The sequence below is a fragment of the Haliaeetus albicilla genome, chromosome 22 (assembly GCF_947461875.1).
Source record: "Haliaeetus albicilla chromosome 22, bHalAlb1.1, whole genome shotgun sequence".
NCBI lineage: Eukaryota > Metazoa > Chordata > Aves > Accipitriformes > Accipitridae > Haliaeetus > Haliaeetus albicilla.
Window position 1 is genome coordinate 22237734 of NC_091504.1, and position 12907 is coordinate 22250640.

At 40.8% G+C, this 12907-nt stretch overlaps 1 protein-coding gene across 5 annotated transcripts in view; it reads right to left on the reverse strand.

The window, feature by feature from the left end:
• Positions 1-2785: 2785 nt before the first annotated feature.
• Positions 2786-12907, reverse strand: part of SMURF1 (SMAD specific E3 ubiquitin protein ligase 1) — a 47629-nt gene continuing 37507 nt past the window's right edge. For 3 of the 5 annotated variants that reach the window (XM_069810347.1, XM_069810345.1, XM_069810343.1), the window contains 7 exons: positions 12527-12641; positions 11360-11538; positions 10357-10494; positions 9858-9978; positions 8144-8345; positions 7242-7326; positions 2786-6483 (listed from right to left, as the gene is read on the reverse strand). In XM_069810347.1, coding sequence (XP_069666448.1) covers positions 6384-6483; positions 7242-7326; positions 8144-8345; positions 9858-9978; positions 10357-10494; positions 11360-11538; positions 12527-12641 — 940 coding nt within the window. In that variant the 3' untranslated portion in view covers positions 2786-6383. The remainder of the gene's footprint in view (positions 6484-7241; positions 7327-8143; positions 8346-9857; positions 9979-10356; positions 10495-11359; positions 11539-12526; positions 12642-12907) is intronic. The other 2 variants (XM_069810348.1, XM_069810346.1) reach the window with 1 other exon arrangement.

Consider the following 12907-nt stretch of genomic DNA (forward strand, 5'->3'; position numbering starts at 1 on the left):
TGTCAGAGGACAGCACAGGCACCCGGTGACAACAAACACAGCCCACGTCGGACAGCAGGGATCGGTCTCTTTGGATAAAAGACATTTGCTTGCTGCTCTGCTGCAGAGCCAGACCAAGCGGATCCACCCATCGGAGCATCCAGCCCAGATCCGTATCGCGCAGACACGTCGCCATCACTGCCCCCTCCAGATCCGTCCCGAGATACACAGCATCACTCCCAGGCGTCCGGACACACTCCTGGACCCCACCACTGCGGGACTTTGATGGCAGGTCCTGCCTGGCTGTGTCCAAGACTGGAATCGGGGGAGGCAGCCAGCGTCATTTAATCAGCATCCAATTAAAATTTAATTTCAAAAACTCCCAGACCAAATGTACGCCAGCCCAGGAAGATGCTCCCTGACCCAGGTTACCTCTATAGAGGAGACAAAGCTGGACCGGCAAGACTCACACTGCTCGCTTATCTTTTCCTCCTCATCACCACATCCAGAAATTTCTCTCTCGGATCTTCTAAAACCCGGCCAAATACCACGACCAGCGCGAGGGGCTCCCCAGCCCTCCAGGAACATTTCTCTCCCTCCTCCCCGCACAGGGACCGCTGTGGCCCAGCCATCTGGTTTCCAGCCGCAGCCTGACCTCCGCTGCGGGCGCCAACTGTTTCTGAATCTGGGACAGAGATCAGCGAACTTGGCACGACTCTCCTGCGGCTGCCTGCAAAGCCACGCTTACCCACCCCTGAAACACCCCTCTTCTGCAGGCCATAAAAGCCCAGTTGTGGTGCAAGAAAACATCTATCCCGCTTAACCTGCTGGTGCCTAACCTCCTTCCCGTCATCTTACATCCAGCTGTGAGCTCTCCAGGCAGGTTTTCTTTTATTGCGTGTCTCTAACGCAGCAGCGTCCCGGTCCCGTGTCAGGGGTTCTTGTTCTCTAGAGGGATAGAAGCACCACAATCATGCTGCGGCCAAGGCTGGGAGAGGGTCTGCAGGAGAGGTGGGAGTTGTTTGCATCAGCCAGCCAGCGAGTAGTCGTGAGATTGCAGAAGGGGGTTATAGAGATGTATAACCCCCTTCTGACCTTGTTTCAAATTAGCAAGATCAGAAAGAGAGGCAGCATCCTCTCCTCCTGCCCTCCATCCCCCACCACACCTGGAAGGATTTAATCTGTGATTATTTATTGGCAAAGCTTTGGGGTTTTAGTTTTACCCTAAGCCACACGTGAAGAAAGGCTGAAAAGGGAAGCGAGAGGGAGGGTTTAGCTAGGCATCAAACTGCAAAGCACCAACAGAAAATATCAAAAGGTTTGCTCGCGAATTAAACCCCATTCTGCCATGTCTTTTTAAAGCGCACGCTAGTGGGCAGGGGCTGTCTTTCCCCAAGCGGGCAGAGTGCCCAGGACACAGGAGCATCATCATCAATAAGAAAAGAAATTGCCGCTATGAGACCAGTGCTCCTCCTCAGAGTCTGGTTTTGTACATCCTGCAGAAAGAGGCAGAGACTGGAAAATTTAACTTGAGGAATTTCATTGACTTGCCAAGCTTCCATAAAAGAGACAGTCAATTCTCCTTGAGCTCTGTAAGATTTCCTAAGAGAAGCATTAATTTTTTATCATGTTTTCAAAAAGTTCACATAGCGCAGAAGTCCTACAGCAACCCCTCTACAGCATACTGCATCCACCAGAGCAGGCTACAGGAATCCTTCTCTCTCTTAGCTCTGTCCACATACCAAAAGGATACCAGAAATCAGGAATACTTTGCAAAAAGTATTTATTAAAGAAAAAAACAAAGCAGGATGACAGAGCACTGAAGGACTGACAGCAATGCTTGCTCCAAATCATCAAGCAAAAATTGTTCAGTCCCTGCTGCTGGCTGAAATGAGGGAGTGGGCAAAACCAGCTCCCCAGTCATTTTCTCAGTGTGTATTAGTGCATTTGATCATACTGTGAAGTTACTCAAAGAATAAAAAACATTATTGAATTGTTTCCCCCCCTTTTTAAAAAAAAAAAACAACAAAATATGCAGATATTAAAGAAATCCTAGCTTTCAGCTTTAGAAAGCGCACACCCTGACACTGAGCACTGAATGATCACCGCCAGCACTGTCCTCAGACTCGTACTGTCTTTCTCCACTTGCAAAACACTACTAATTAGAAAGAAAAACAAACAGGAAAGCAGAAATTCATCAGCATTAATGAATCTTTCTCCAACTCTCGGGGGGGGGGGGATTATAATTTCTCTCCTGAAAACTGAGGTTTTGGAAAAATAACAGGACAAAATAAGGTAAGAAGGGAAAAAGATTAAGGCTGGTAATTAATCAGTTAAAGAATGAATGAAACAAAGTGTTCTACCTGGAAAGGAGGAGTTTTATCTGGGCAGCCCATATAAATCTGTTAAATAAATTGCATTTCCATACCTTGGCCACCGAGTTTAACTACCACAACCACAATCCCACTGCAGAGGTGCTGGTACTCAAAACAGCGTGAGCCAGTTTTGTGAGCAAATGATGCTCGATATTCATGAGAGACCAGTGTTAACACCAGGACAGCTTCATCATGCAGAACTCTTAAATAAACTGGATTTTCTTTTAACCTTACTCACTATTTGGTAATGCTACATAATTTTCAATAACAGCAATACCTTTTTTTTTTGTTGCTGCCTTTAACACTTTGCCTTTATCCTCCACCCCCATCTCCAGCTAAGCTAAGCACAGCACTACCACACTCTAATCACAAGCATATCAATTTTCCTGTGACTTCCATAAATATTTTAACAAAATGGTGGATACCAAGAGTTTAAAGTTGTGAGTTTATTGCATATGTAACAAAAATGAACATGACCTCCTGGGTCCAGCCTACTATACAATCACTGTTTATTCCAGCTGGTTCCATAACCACATTAAATAGAACTAGTATTTCTTTAAATACTTTGATTTAGACATAAAATGAAACATTAGTGTACAACTTTCACAAAATAAATCTGCAATAAAAACAGTGGGAAGAATAACAAGGATAGCAGCAATACTTAAACATGACATTACAAAATAATAAATTAAAAAAAATACATTATAAAGTGGTTGAGGAACAAAAAATTAACAAATTAAAAACAGATCCATACTGTGTTTCTGGGAACTTGCTGTACCACACGGCCCTGAACCTGGGCACCAGCTCCAGAGGGCCCGGTGGCTGGATCACTAATTTACAAAATCTGCTGGATTTCATAACCACCTCGACTTGAACTAAGTACATACTGCTGAGCAAACGCTGATTTCACCATCTGGAGCTTCGAGCAGCCTTTTTGAAGCAGGGTCTTGTCTAACATAATGCCCAAGTTAACGCTAACACTCATAAAACAGTCTCGTTTCTTCCCGATTTAAAAACACGAGCAAAGTGGTGGTTTCCTACATCCCTGAGCATATAGTATAGGCTGATGAGCAGTATCAGGGCAAGCACTGAAGGTCTGTGCCAATGGACCAGCTTTTAGGTTTGCCTTTAGGACAGGAACAAAAGACACACTGTACCTTGTATTTCCTTCAGGTCAGATCCAAGAGTATCCATGTACAAGGTGGAACGTGTAATGACAAAATGAACGCCAGACTTGATGTTATTCTTTGGGCAAGTTTGAGAAGTAACAACCAGTTCAAGTGCTGGCAGACCAAGTGGGAATGAACATACAAATTCAGACAGCTGAGGTTATCCAAACAGCTCCCGAGAAATCAGAGAGTCAATGGCTCAAGCCACGCAAACTCTTGTTTGCATTTCATCCTTCCCTGGCCTTGAAACCAGCCATAGGAAGAACAAGCCATCGCTTAAAACCCATTCTGCCTCACTTCTTTATTTTCCTCCATCCAGCCAACCAGCTTTAAGGCCTGCCTCAAATGCATGTACAGAACAATACAAAAAAATGTCTTTATCGTCACTGAAGTGGCACAAAATTGCAAAGACGACACAATGGGAGAGGTGGTGAAGCTGTTTAAAAGAGAACTGAAATAATTAAAAAGACAGTGCCCTATTCTCATTACTGTCAGCATGGAGGAGGTACCTTGACAAGGGCTTTTAAATACAGCAAAAAACAGACGGACTTTTCAAAACAACAATCCTTGCCTATTCTTATTTTGTGCATTCAATAAAACACTGACCTAGCAAAGACATTAGGAACTATCATATGTCAACTGTGTCATTGACATAAAGCTACTTGACCTATAGATCTCCAAATCAAGGGCCTTTACCTTCACCTCGCTTGGTTTTTACTGAGCCAGTTGTGCTGCATGTAGAGCTTGTGTGATAGGATTTTTGTTAGTGGTGGGCTTTAGTATCTTTTTTTTTTTTTTTAAAACTTTTAGTGAAAAATCCACATGAGACTGCATGCAAAGCTTTTGGGCAATAATCCATTTTGCAGTTTTCCTATCTGACTGGTTTATTGCACATTCAAACAAACATACTGAAAGGATTAAATACACTCTATGAACAGGTATGACTTCACAGCCATTTTGAAAAGCCAGGGCTGTGGGGATTCTGCTACTCAGCCCAAGACCGTACAGATGCTTGTCTGCTGACAGTTGCATTTCCTCTCTTTTCTGCAAAAGTGTCACACAGTTTCATTTACGTCCCAACAACCACTACTGCAGAAACTGGTCCCCAAGTGCCAAAAGATTCCTACAGAACATGGGTCTAAATATGCCTCTCCTGTACAGTCTTGCAGGACGAGCATCTTTAGCCACCCCGTGCAAATCTCACAATATGGTACAATTTTACACCTCCAATGCAATCCTTACTCCCAACAACAAATCACAAGAATTATGGTCAATGGAAAAAAGAAAACCACAAACAAACAAAACAGAGAAAGATGCCAGGGTTTTGACAAGTGTCTACTTTCTGTCCTATCACAGTTTAAAGCTATTATCAAATTCAATTAAAAAAAGACAAAATAGAAGTATTCCAGTAGACATCTTCTAAGAACGATCTCTCACCCACAGCTGAATTTCAATGCACTATTCCATAAACATAACATCTGTTAAATGTTTCAGTAATGAATCTCTCTAAAAATCAGGCTTGCCAAAGAAAAAAATCCTATACAAGCAAGTCTGCTTTACTTAAGTTTAGACATGTTTGATAGATAACTGGGTCTTTCTGAAGCCGTGTTATTTGTTAAAATACTGTCTCATCTTGGTGTGCAAACTGGAAAAATTGTTAGTGATTCAGGTATTTGATTTGCTTTTGTTTCCCCTGGGAAGTTGTTTTAGCAATGTGTTAGAGAACAAACCTTTCAATATTAGTTTCAGATATTTGACAAAATAGCCTTATATGGCTCTCTGGAGAAATTTTCATCCCTACAGAACTGAAGTCATAAATTCTTCCAATAGCTTTCCATAACATTTAAAATGTACTCACTGTATAGTTACCCTTTTACCTCAACCTCCAAATAAACCTTTCCCAAGGCCAAACACTTCAGAAGTCTGCTCTGTTAACTTAGGTTTCAGCAATATCCATGTGAGTCTTAGAATTTGAAGTCACACAAACACATCTCGGGTAAAACAGTGGCACAGAAATCACAGCTTTGGGACTGAATAGATTTTTATCCTCTGTCTCCTCCTTACAAGGCTTCTCTGCAAGGTACTTAGATCTGAATGAACTATGGAAAGTAATTCTGCAGGAGGAAATAATTGTTTTCATGTGCAAAACAATTAGATTTCAGCCAGGACAACCAAAAAGAAATCACACAATACCATTTAAGCTGTCCCAGATTCCTTCACTTTTCTCAAGGTGAGCCACAGCTTCCACTGGGAGCTTCCTGCTAAGGCAGAACTTGGATTTCTTTACCTTTCAGTTAAGTGTTCATATGGAGGTATTTTCTGCTAGAAGTTTACTTTTTAAACAGGTGTTTAAAATGTGCAATGCAAATTCTAGTGCCAGTCAGACACTATGCACCCGCCGGACTTTACAAGGGCTCAAGCTTGATTTAAGACAAACTAACCAGGTACACCTACCAGTTGCAAGTCCTCACCAATTAAGCTCATTCTTAATTATACTTTGATTCTCCTGTTAAAAAAACCCCACAGGTCACTGACCCTATCACAATATGTGTTACAAATCTAGCAGAATATCCTGTGTAACCAAAGCCAAATGCTGAACTTGGCTGCATTTCTTTTTTTGGGGGATGGAAGAAGAGGGAAGGGGTTATTGTAACAAAGGGGAGAAAATAGAGTTGGAAACCACCAACAAAAGCCCCAACCCCCACCCTCATCCACCAGCGGCGGAAGGGAAACAGCCCCATCTCTAAGTTGTCTAGAGTTCCGATGCTTCAGACAGCTTAGCAGGAAGTTCACAGCAAGCTTCTTCTAGCTTTTGATTTGGTGGTCCATGAGCTAGCATCTGTTTCCTTTGGTTGCTTTTTCACTCCACAGCAAACCCACATGTCTCTTCCACAGCTGTCAACAGCTTCTCATAAAGCTTCTCATATGACTCGTAAGGCGGAATGTCAATCCGGTTAAAGCTAGAGGTAAAATAACAACACATTGCAGTATATGAATCTAAAATATTTATTGGAAAAACAATTTCTAGACTAGCTAGATCAGTAAAAAAAAAAAAAAAAAAAAAAAAAAAAATCAAAGAAAGCCTCAGCCACTTCCGTGGCCAAACGAGACAAGATAGAAAACAACTGCATTTCTGCAGCAGGAACGCACGACTTAATAGGGCAGCATTTGGGAGGAGGAGGCAGGTGGCAGATGCAGGAGACTTGCAAATAAAGCAAGACATCAGACAGGCGTACTCCCTGCTCTGCCTGCAGACAATCTGTGCCACTGCTGAAATGATTTCCTGTCTCTGAAAGAGTGAGACTTCCGTACGAGAGCTCGGTTCTGTGCCTATACTGTACCAATAGCACGCTTTTCCTACATTTTACATCTGAAAACTATTCTTTGTAATCCTGTACGAGGACTCACTGATGTGAGTCATTTCTCGGTGAATACTTCTGCTGAACACATAGAAATAAACTTACAAACACCTCACTATCCAGAATAATCAACTGTGGGATAAATGAAACCACAGATAGAAGACAAATCAAGCTATAAGAAGAGAAGTCGATTATTTTGCTGGCTGCAGAGCACAGATATTTCCAAGCTAGCAGAGCACACTTGGAGTCATCTATGCATATCACATGGTCAATCCATACGCAGGACAAAACAGAGATGACTCCTTTAAACCAAGACAAAAGGAAAGCAAGCACTAACAGGCAGAATGTTTTCATCTTACCAAGTGTGGGCTTTTGGAAGGTTGTCTGTGTTTGCATCTATTAAATGGATGGTAAACAGTCTGGGTCCTGCAGCGCCTGTAGAACCTTACAGACAGACATTCTAGTTAATGCACTTCAACAAAACATCATTCATGGACACAAATTTTGCTACTTATAAAAAGGCAAGAGAGAAAATTACAGCTGCAAGCACAAGTATGTCATAAGCTAAATCTGTAGATCAGATATGCAGCTGATGAAGGGATGGCAGAAGTGATAGGGCTGGTCATGACAATTAATTTGCAGACTAGTATTTTGGAAAGCTGCTAAATTTTATAGCAACAAAGTTGCACCTTCAAAAATTAAAAGACTTAAGTGCAAGAAGGTTTTCCTTGTAAAACAGAACTATGTATTTCAATTTTGAACATCAGTTTACTGTCAGCCAACAGATGGAACTTTATCAGGAGAATCGCAACAGCCTACAACACTGCCACCCTTTCTGATGACAAAAACTGCAATTTTCAGGAACTTGTTTTAAAGTCTAATGGTTTGTTGCCAAACAATGAAGGGAATACAATTCTCATGTAAAAATGTTGTTTGGTCAGCTCTATAATCATATGCATGCTTCCACCCAATGATTTTAACATCAGTCTGCAGAGTTGTAGGAGACTGATTAGCTAATATTGACACTAGTCAAAGCGCTACATGATGACAGATTTACCAGCTTCTACCACTATCAGCAATGGCTAAACTGTTCGCCATCAGCAGAGCTGCTGACAAATGTAAAACTGCTCTTGGGATCTAAAGTTTGTAAGTGCTTGAGTTGTCCAGTAATACACTGGTATTTTACAAGGGTCTAGTAAATACCACACAATTTTTATCTCTTTCTCCCACGACAGATTAACTCGGCCTCCACATCAGTCACCTTGTAAAGCCTTGAAACCTTGAAGTGGGACGCGTGTCGAACCCGTCACAAACTGCAGCAGCCTTGCCCTTCTTTCTTCATCGAATGTTTCCACTGCTTGCCAGAACCACTTCACAATATTGCTATCTGCCATGCAGTGCTTTAGACGTGTGTTTGACTTCCAGTCATTCAGGTCTATCTTATCCAGGCCTCCTATGATTAGCTGTTAAAGGATTAGAAAATGCTTTAACATTCAGAGTCATTTCAGGTTTGCAGCTATAAAAACATACATCCAACCATTTTGCAAAGCCTAGCATTCTTTATGCGCTTGAACCACCTTTTTGGTGCAAGTAATGCTCCAAAACAGTTTAGAATGGATGTTAAATCTCTCCAGTTTAACTGCAATGAAACTGAGGCCAAGGAGTACACTTATCAGAACTAGAATTTTCACAAGGAACTGGAGTCAGAAGCCCATTCAAGACTTGCTTTGTTAAATCTACGCTACCTGAAAAGTACAGCATTATCTTTGAGGGCACAGCACAGACTTAGAAAGCAGCATGCCATCTACTGCGCTACACAACATCATTGTCCTGATGCAGGTTTGTCCTAGAGGTGCCAATACCAGCTAAGACAGAATCCTGCTCAGCTTACAGTAACATCCTAGTTGGTTTGTTGTTCCACAACAAACTACAGAAACTTTTCATCTGTTTTCTGATGTCTTTTGAGAGAGGCTCTGACACAGACCAGACATACTACTTCAATCTCTTTTCCAGATGACACCAGGTTGCAAAATACTGTAAAAGGAAGTCACTGCTGGCCATGAATCAAACCACCACCCATGGCAACGACAAATAAATGGCATAGAGAAAACTTCATCCCTCAAAACGTGTGTCATATTCTAAATTTCCCATAGTATTACGTATTGAGGATCACGTTTCTAAGAGCTACCATTTAGCAGCTGCCTTTTTGTGCCACCAAGACAGCACCCGCTTACACTCATTTACATTATTAGGACAGTTGTGACTGTTCTGACGCAGACAGTATTGAAATATTTAATGGATTTTTAATCTACCTTTTCAAGCAGCTAAGAAATGGAATGGAATAACTTCATGGGATTAATGAGTATGCACAAACAACTAGCACAAAGCTAGTGCTTCCAATACCACAAATGGTCCATATTCCACAAGTTGCCTTATTTTTTTGAAAAGGCAAAAGCAGAGGAAAAATTGCTGTAACAAGAATTATTTTAAGAGGTAGCATTCTGCATCTCAGGATTAAATGAGAAGACAAATTAATTTCTTTTCTATATGCTCTACACTTCTATTTTAGCCCCTGTAAACCATGCCCTATGTGCATATGGAAACAGCCATGTATGAAAACAGTTACTGAAGAAAACAAGCTCTGGGGTAGGCAACATGTTAGGTCTTGCCAACAGTTCCTCAAACTTGCAATACTTCCTCCCTGCCCAGACCACCTGCTTTGAGCATTAGTCCTTGGTTAGACAACATGGAGTATTTGTCTCTCCCTGTTTAAGTAGCCCTCTCAATAACGTTAACCCAAAGAACGTTTAGAACAAACCAAAAAGGGTTTGGCTAAACAAATACACAGCTTTCTGGTATGTAAACTGGAATAAGATTTGTGCATTTGTTTTTTGTTCTGGTTTTTTTTAAAATCAGTGCTTGATTGTGGATCAAACAAATTACAAAACAATATTCCATGTGGATATAACTTGTACCTCAAGTTCCTTCTGGTCGAAAGGTTTAAGGAGATGTTGAGGAATAAGTTCATTAAAACCTTTCTGCAGAGCCAGGAACTGTGCCTCTATTCCTCTCATAAATCGCCAGTTTACATACAACCTGGGGGGGAAAGAAGAAAGTCAGGGATGATGAGCTAGATAGGACTGGGCTTTTTACAGCAGAGCTGGAAAATGCCCATATTACTGAGGAACTTGTTTTAATACACACGTTTTGTACTATGAAAGAAATGTTTATCAGTTCCTTTTTTCCATCCACAATTAATTATTGCACTATCAACAGAAAAACCAAAGTACAATTCACAGCTTCATCTTCCCAGGTCTTACAATAGTGCATTGTATGAAAACACTCATGGCATTTACAATTCAGGTGTTTCCCCCCAAAATACTTACTTGATTAGTTTCACTATATAAAAACAATTCATCTGTTTACTACCTTCTTTCCATTATGTTTGCAGGATACATTTTTGGTCTGCAATACCTGACATATTCTTTCTTGTTCTCTTCTGTCACTGGAATATTCCTGCCATTTGGTTTGAGCTCATGCTGTAAAATCCGCCCAAAAGCATTGTGTTCCACACAAAATGTATGGTCCAGAACTGGGGTGATATCGTTCTCTCTGGCAATGGAAAGACAGAGGGTAAACCTAGTATTTTTGATATTTTGATAACTCTCAGTGGTGATGCTGACGCTTTGTTATCTGAACACTTGGTTAGTCTTCAGGATGAACCTAGTAACTAGTCATCTGCATGTCACACCACTAGACGAATATTGCCACAATCACCAATTTCTATATAGCTTAATGCATGTTGAAGAGCCTGATCAGATATGGGTCATCCATCTAATTCTAGTAGTACTCAGGATAATGAATAAAACCCTATATACACAAAAACACATACACATACATATATACAGCAATAATCTGATCTGCTGTCATGTATCAGTGTGAAGCATGGAAGAGATCACATGCAGTGAACTTCAACAACATCAGTAACTTTAAATACAAAATTCAAAACAGCATTTAGGAAAAGAAATCGAGACAATGCAGAGCCGTGCTGGAGTCCCAAAGCTACACCGAATGTTGGATTTTGTTCTGAACTGTAAGCATACAGAAGCCCACATTTCTTCCATTTATTTCCATTTTAATCAAAGTTGTTTTTCTTTTGAACCAGGCTGTACTTCCCCACAGAACTCTGTCCTGAGTTTGGGGTTTGATACTGTGATATTCTACCATACCCATGCAACGTTTAATGATTTAGTATCTACTTTGCTGCAAGGAGAGCTAACACAGAGTTTGCAATGAGAACTTTTCCTCAAGTACCTTGAGCTTTTTGACATAGAAACAGTAGTTTAATAATTTTGTATAGATCTCCACCATTACAAGATTTTTTGCAAACATTTTCTGTAAGGCTTTATCTCACTATTGCTAACATACTCTACCCCATCTTCTCTACAGTGAGACAATTGATAAATACAGTACTTACAAGATCCAGACTAAACTTTTGTGTAACTCTGGGTCAACAGATTCCAGATCGGAGAGCTGAATGGGCTTCCCCAGCAGCTGTTTGTAAAAGGGAACCGTGAAACCCCCATTGATATAGTGTCCATGGAACACAGCCAAACCCATTATCCGACCAACAAAATGGAAATAAGACAAATGGTCCTGCAGGCAGAGAGGAGAGAAAATCAGGCAGCAGGAAGACACTGACATCTTGTGGTTATATCTGTGCCATCAGTTCTATGTTCAGTGCAAGTTATCTGCAACCCCCTGGGCAAAAGGAGCCACCATTTTTCCTCATAACATAACCAAGAACAGAAGCATTTAATGATTAAATGCCTCAGACAAGTATCTGTGCATTACCTGACTAATAAATTGGATACAAGTCCTCTAGACCTCTCAAATGGCAAAACTCAGAAAAAGAAAATCCCCATGAAACTCCCAGAATTCAAGAAGATATGACAGTTCCAAACAAATTAGTTTATTCTTTGTTTAACCATCAAAATCTTTTTGCTCTTGAGGAAGCAGGTCATGTGCTTGTTTCCTTTATGTCTTTCATGTTGCTTATAAACTGACTTCTGAAAACTGAGGCATAAGTCCTATGGATGAGATTCTTCCAATCTATCTTCCCCTTCTTATAGAGCAAATGTCAGGAAATATGATGTCAGGAAAAATTCCCCTGTACTAATACAGAACTGCTACTTCTTTTAGGGTCTGCACCAATACAAATCCTCCAGTAAGAAAAGAAAGCAAGCACAGCAGCTTACTGAGAAAGGGCAGGCAAGGCATACAAGCCCCTACAGTCATGGGGTGAACACTGCTTAGAAATACAATGCTGTCTACACAACTACCTGCATTCATAGTGAAGATGAATTTCACCTACATGTATCTTCTCAGAACCACCGTGCATCCCAATTAGTACCGAGGAATCTCAAAGAAATGAGATACTTATCAAAGGATACCTCCTCTGTCATGTTTTTAATTTCTGAACAAACCCCCTCTGCTTCATACTATATCAATATAAGACTCATTAACACATCCTTATTCTGCTTTACCCTTCGGTTCACACTCTTGTCATGGAAGACCAGCTGTAACAAAAAACTGCAGGGGACATCTGTTAAAGTAGGTATGTTGCTCAAAAGTTAATACTTACAGGATTGATAGAAGAGTCTGGATTGATTTGCAGCATGTAAATATTATCTGTGGAGTACTGGAAGAGTCCATAATAGGGATTCAACATTTCATGGCACAGTAAATACAACCATTCTCTGCCCAAAAAAAACCCAAAGGTATTTTAGAAGGGTGCAACTTCCACTTAAGTTTCAGACAACACAATTATTGTGAATCATCAGTTATGAAATGCTTATTTCAAAATCAGATCACCTTGTACTGCCCGCCATTTACAGACCAAAAAGGTATGCTTAAAAACCCATAAAGTGTCCTACTTCACTCACAGGCAGACTTGTTTTAGTTTAGAAGTACTGAAGGGATTAACATCAATTAGAGAAGCTATAGCTAGCTGTTAGACAACGCC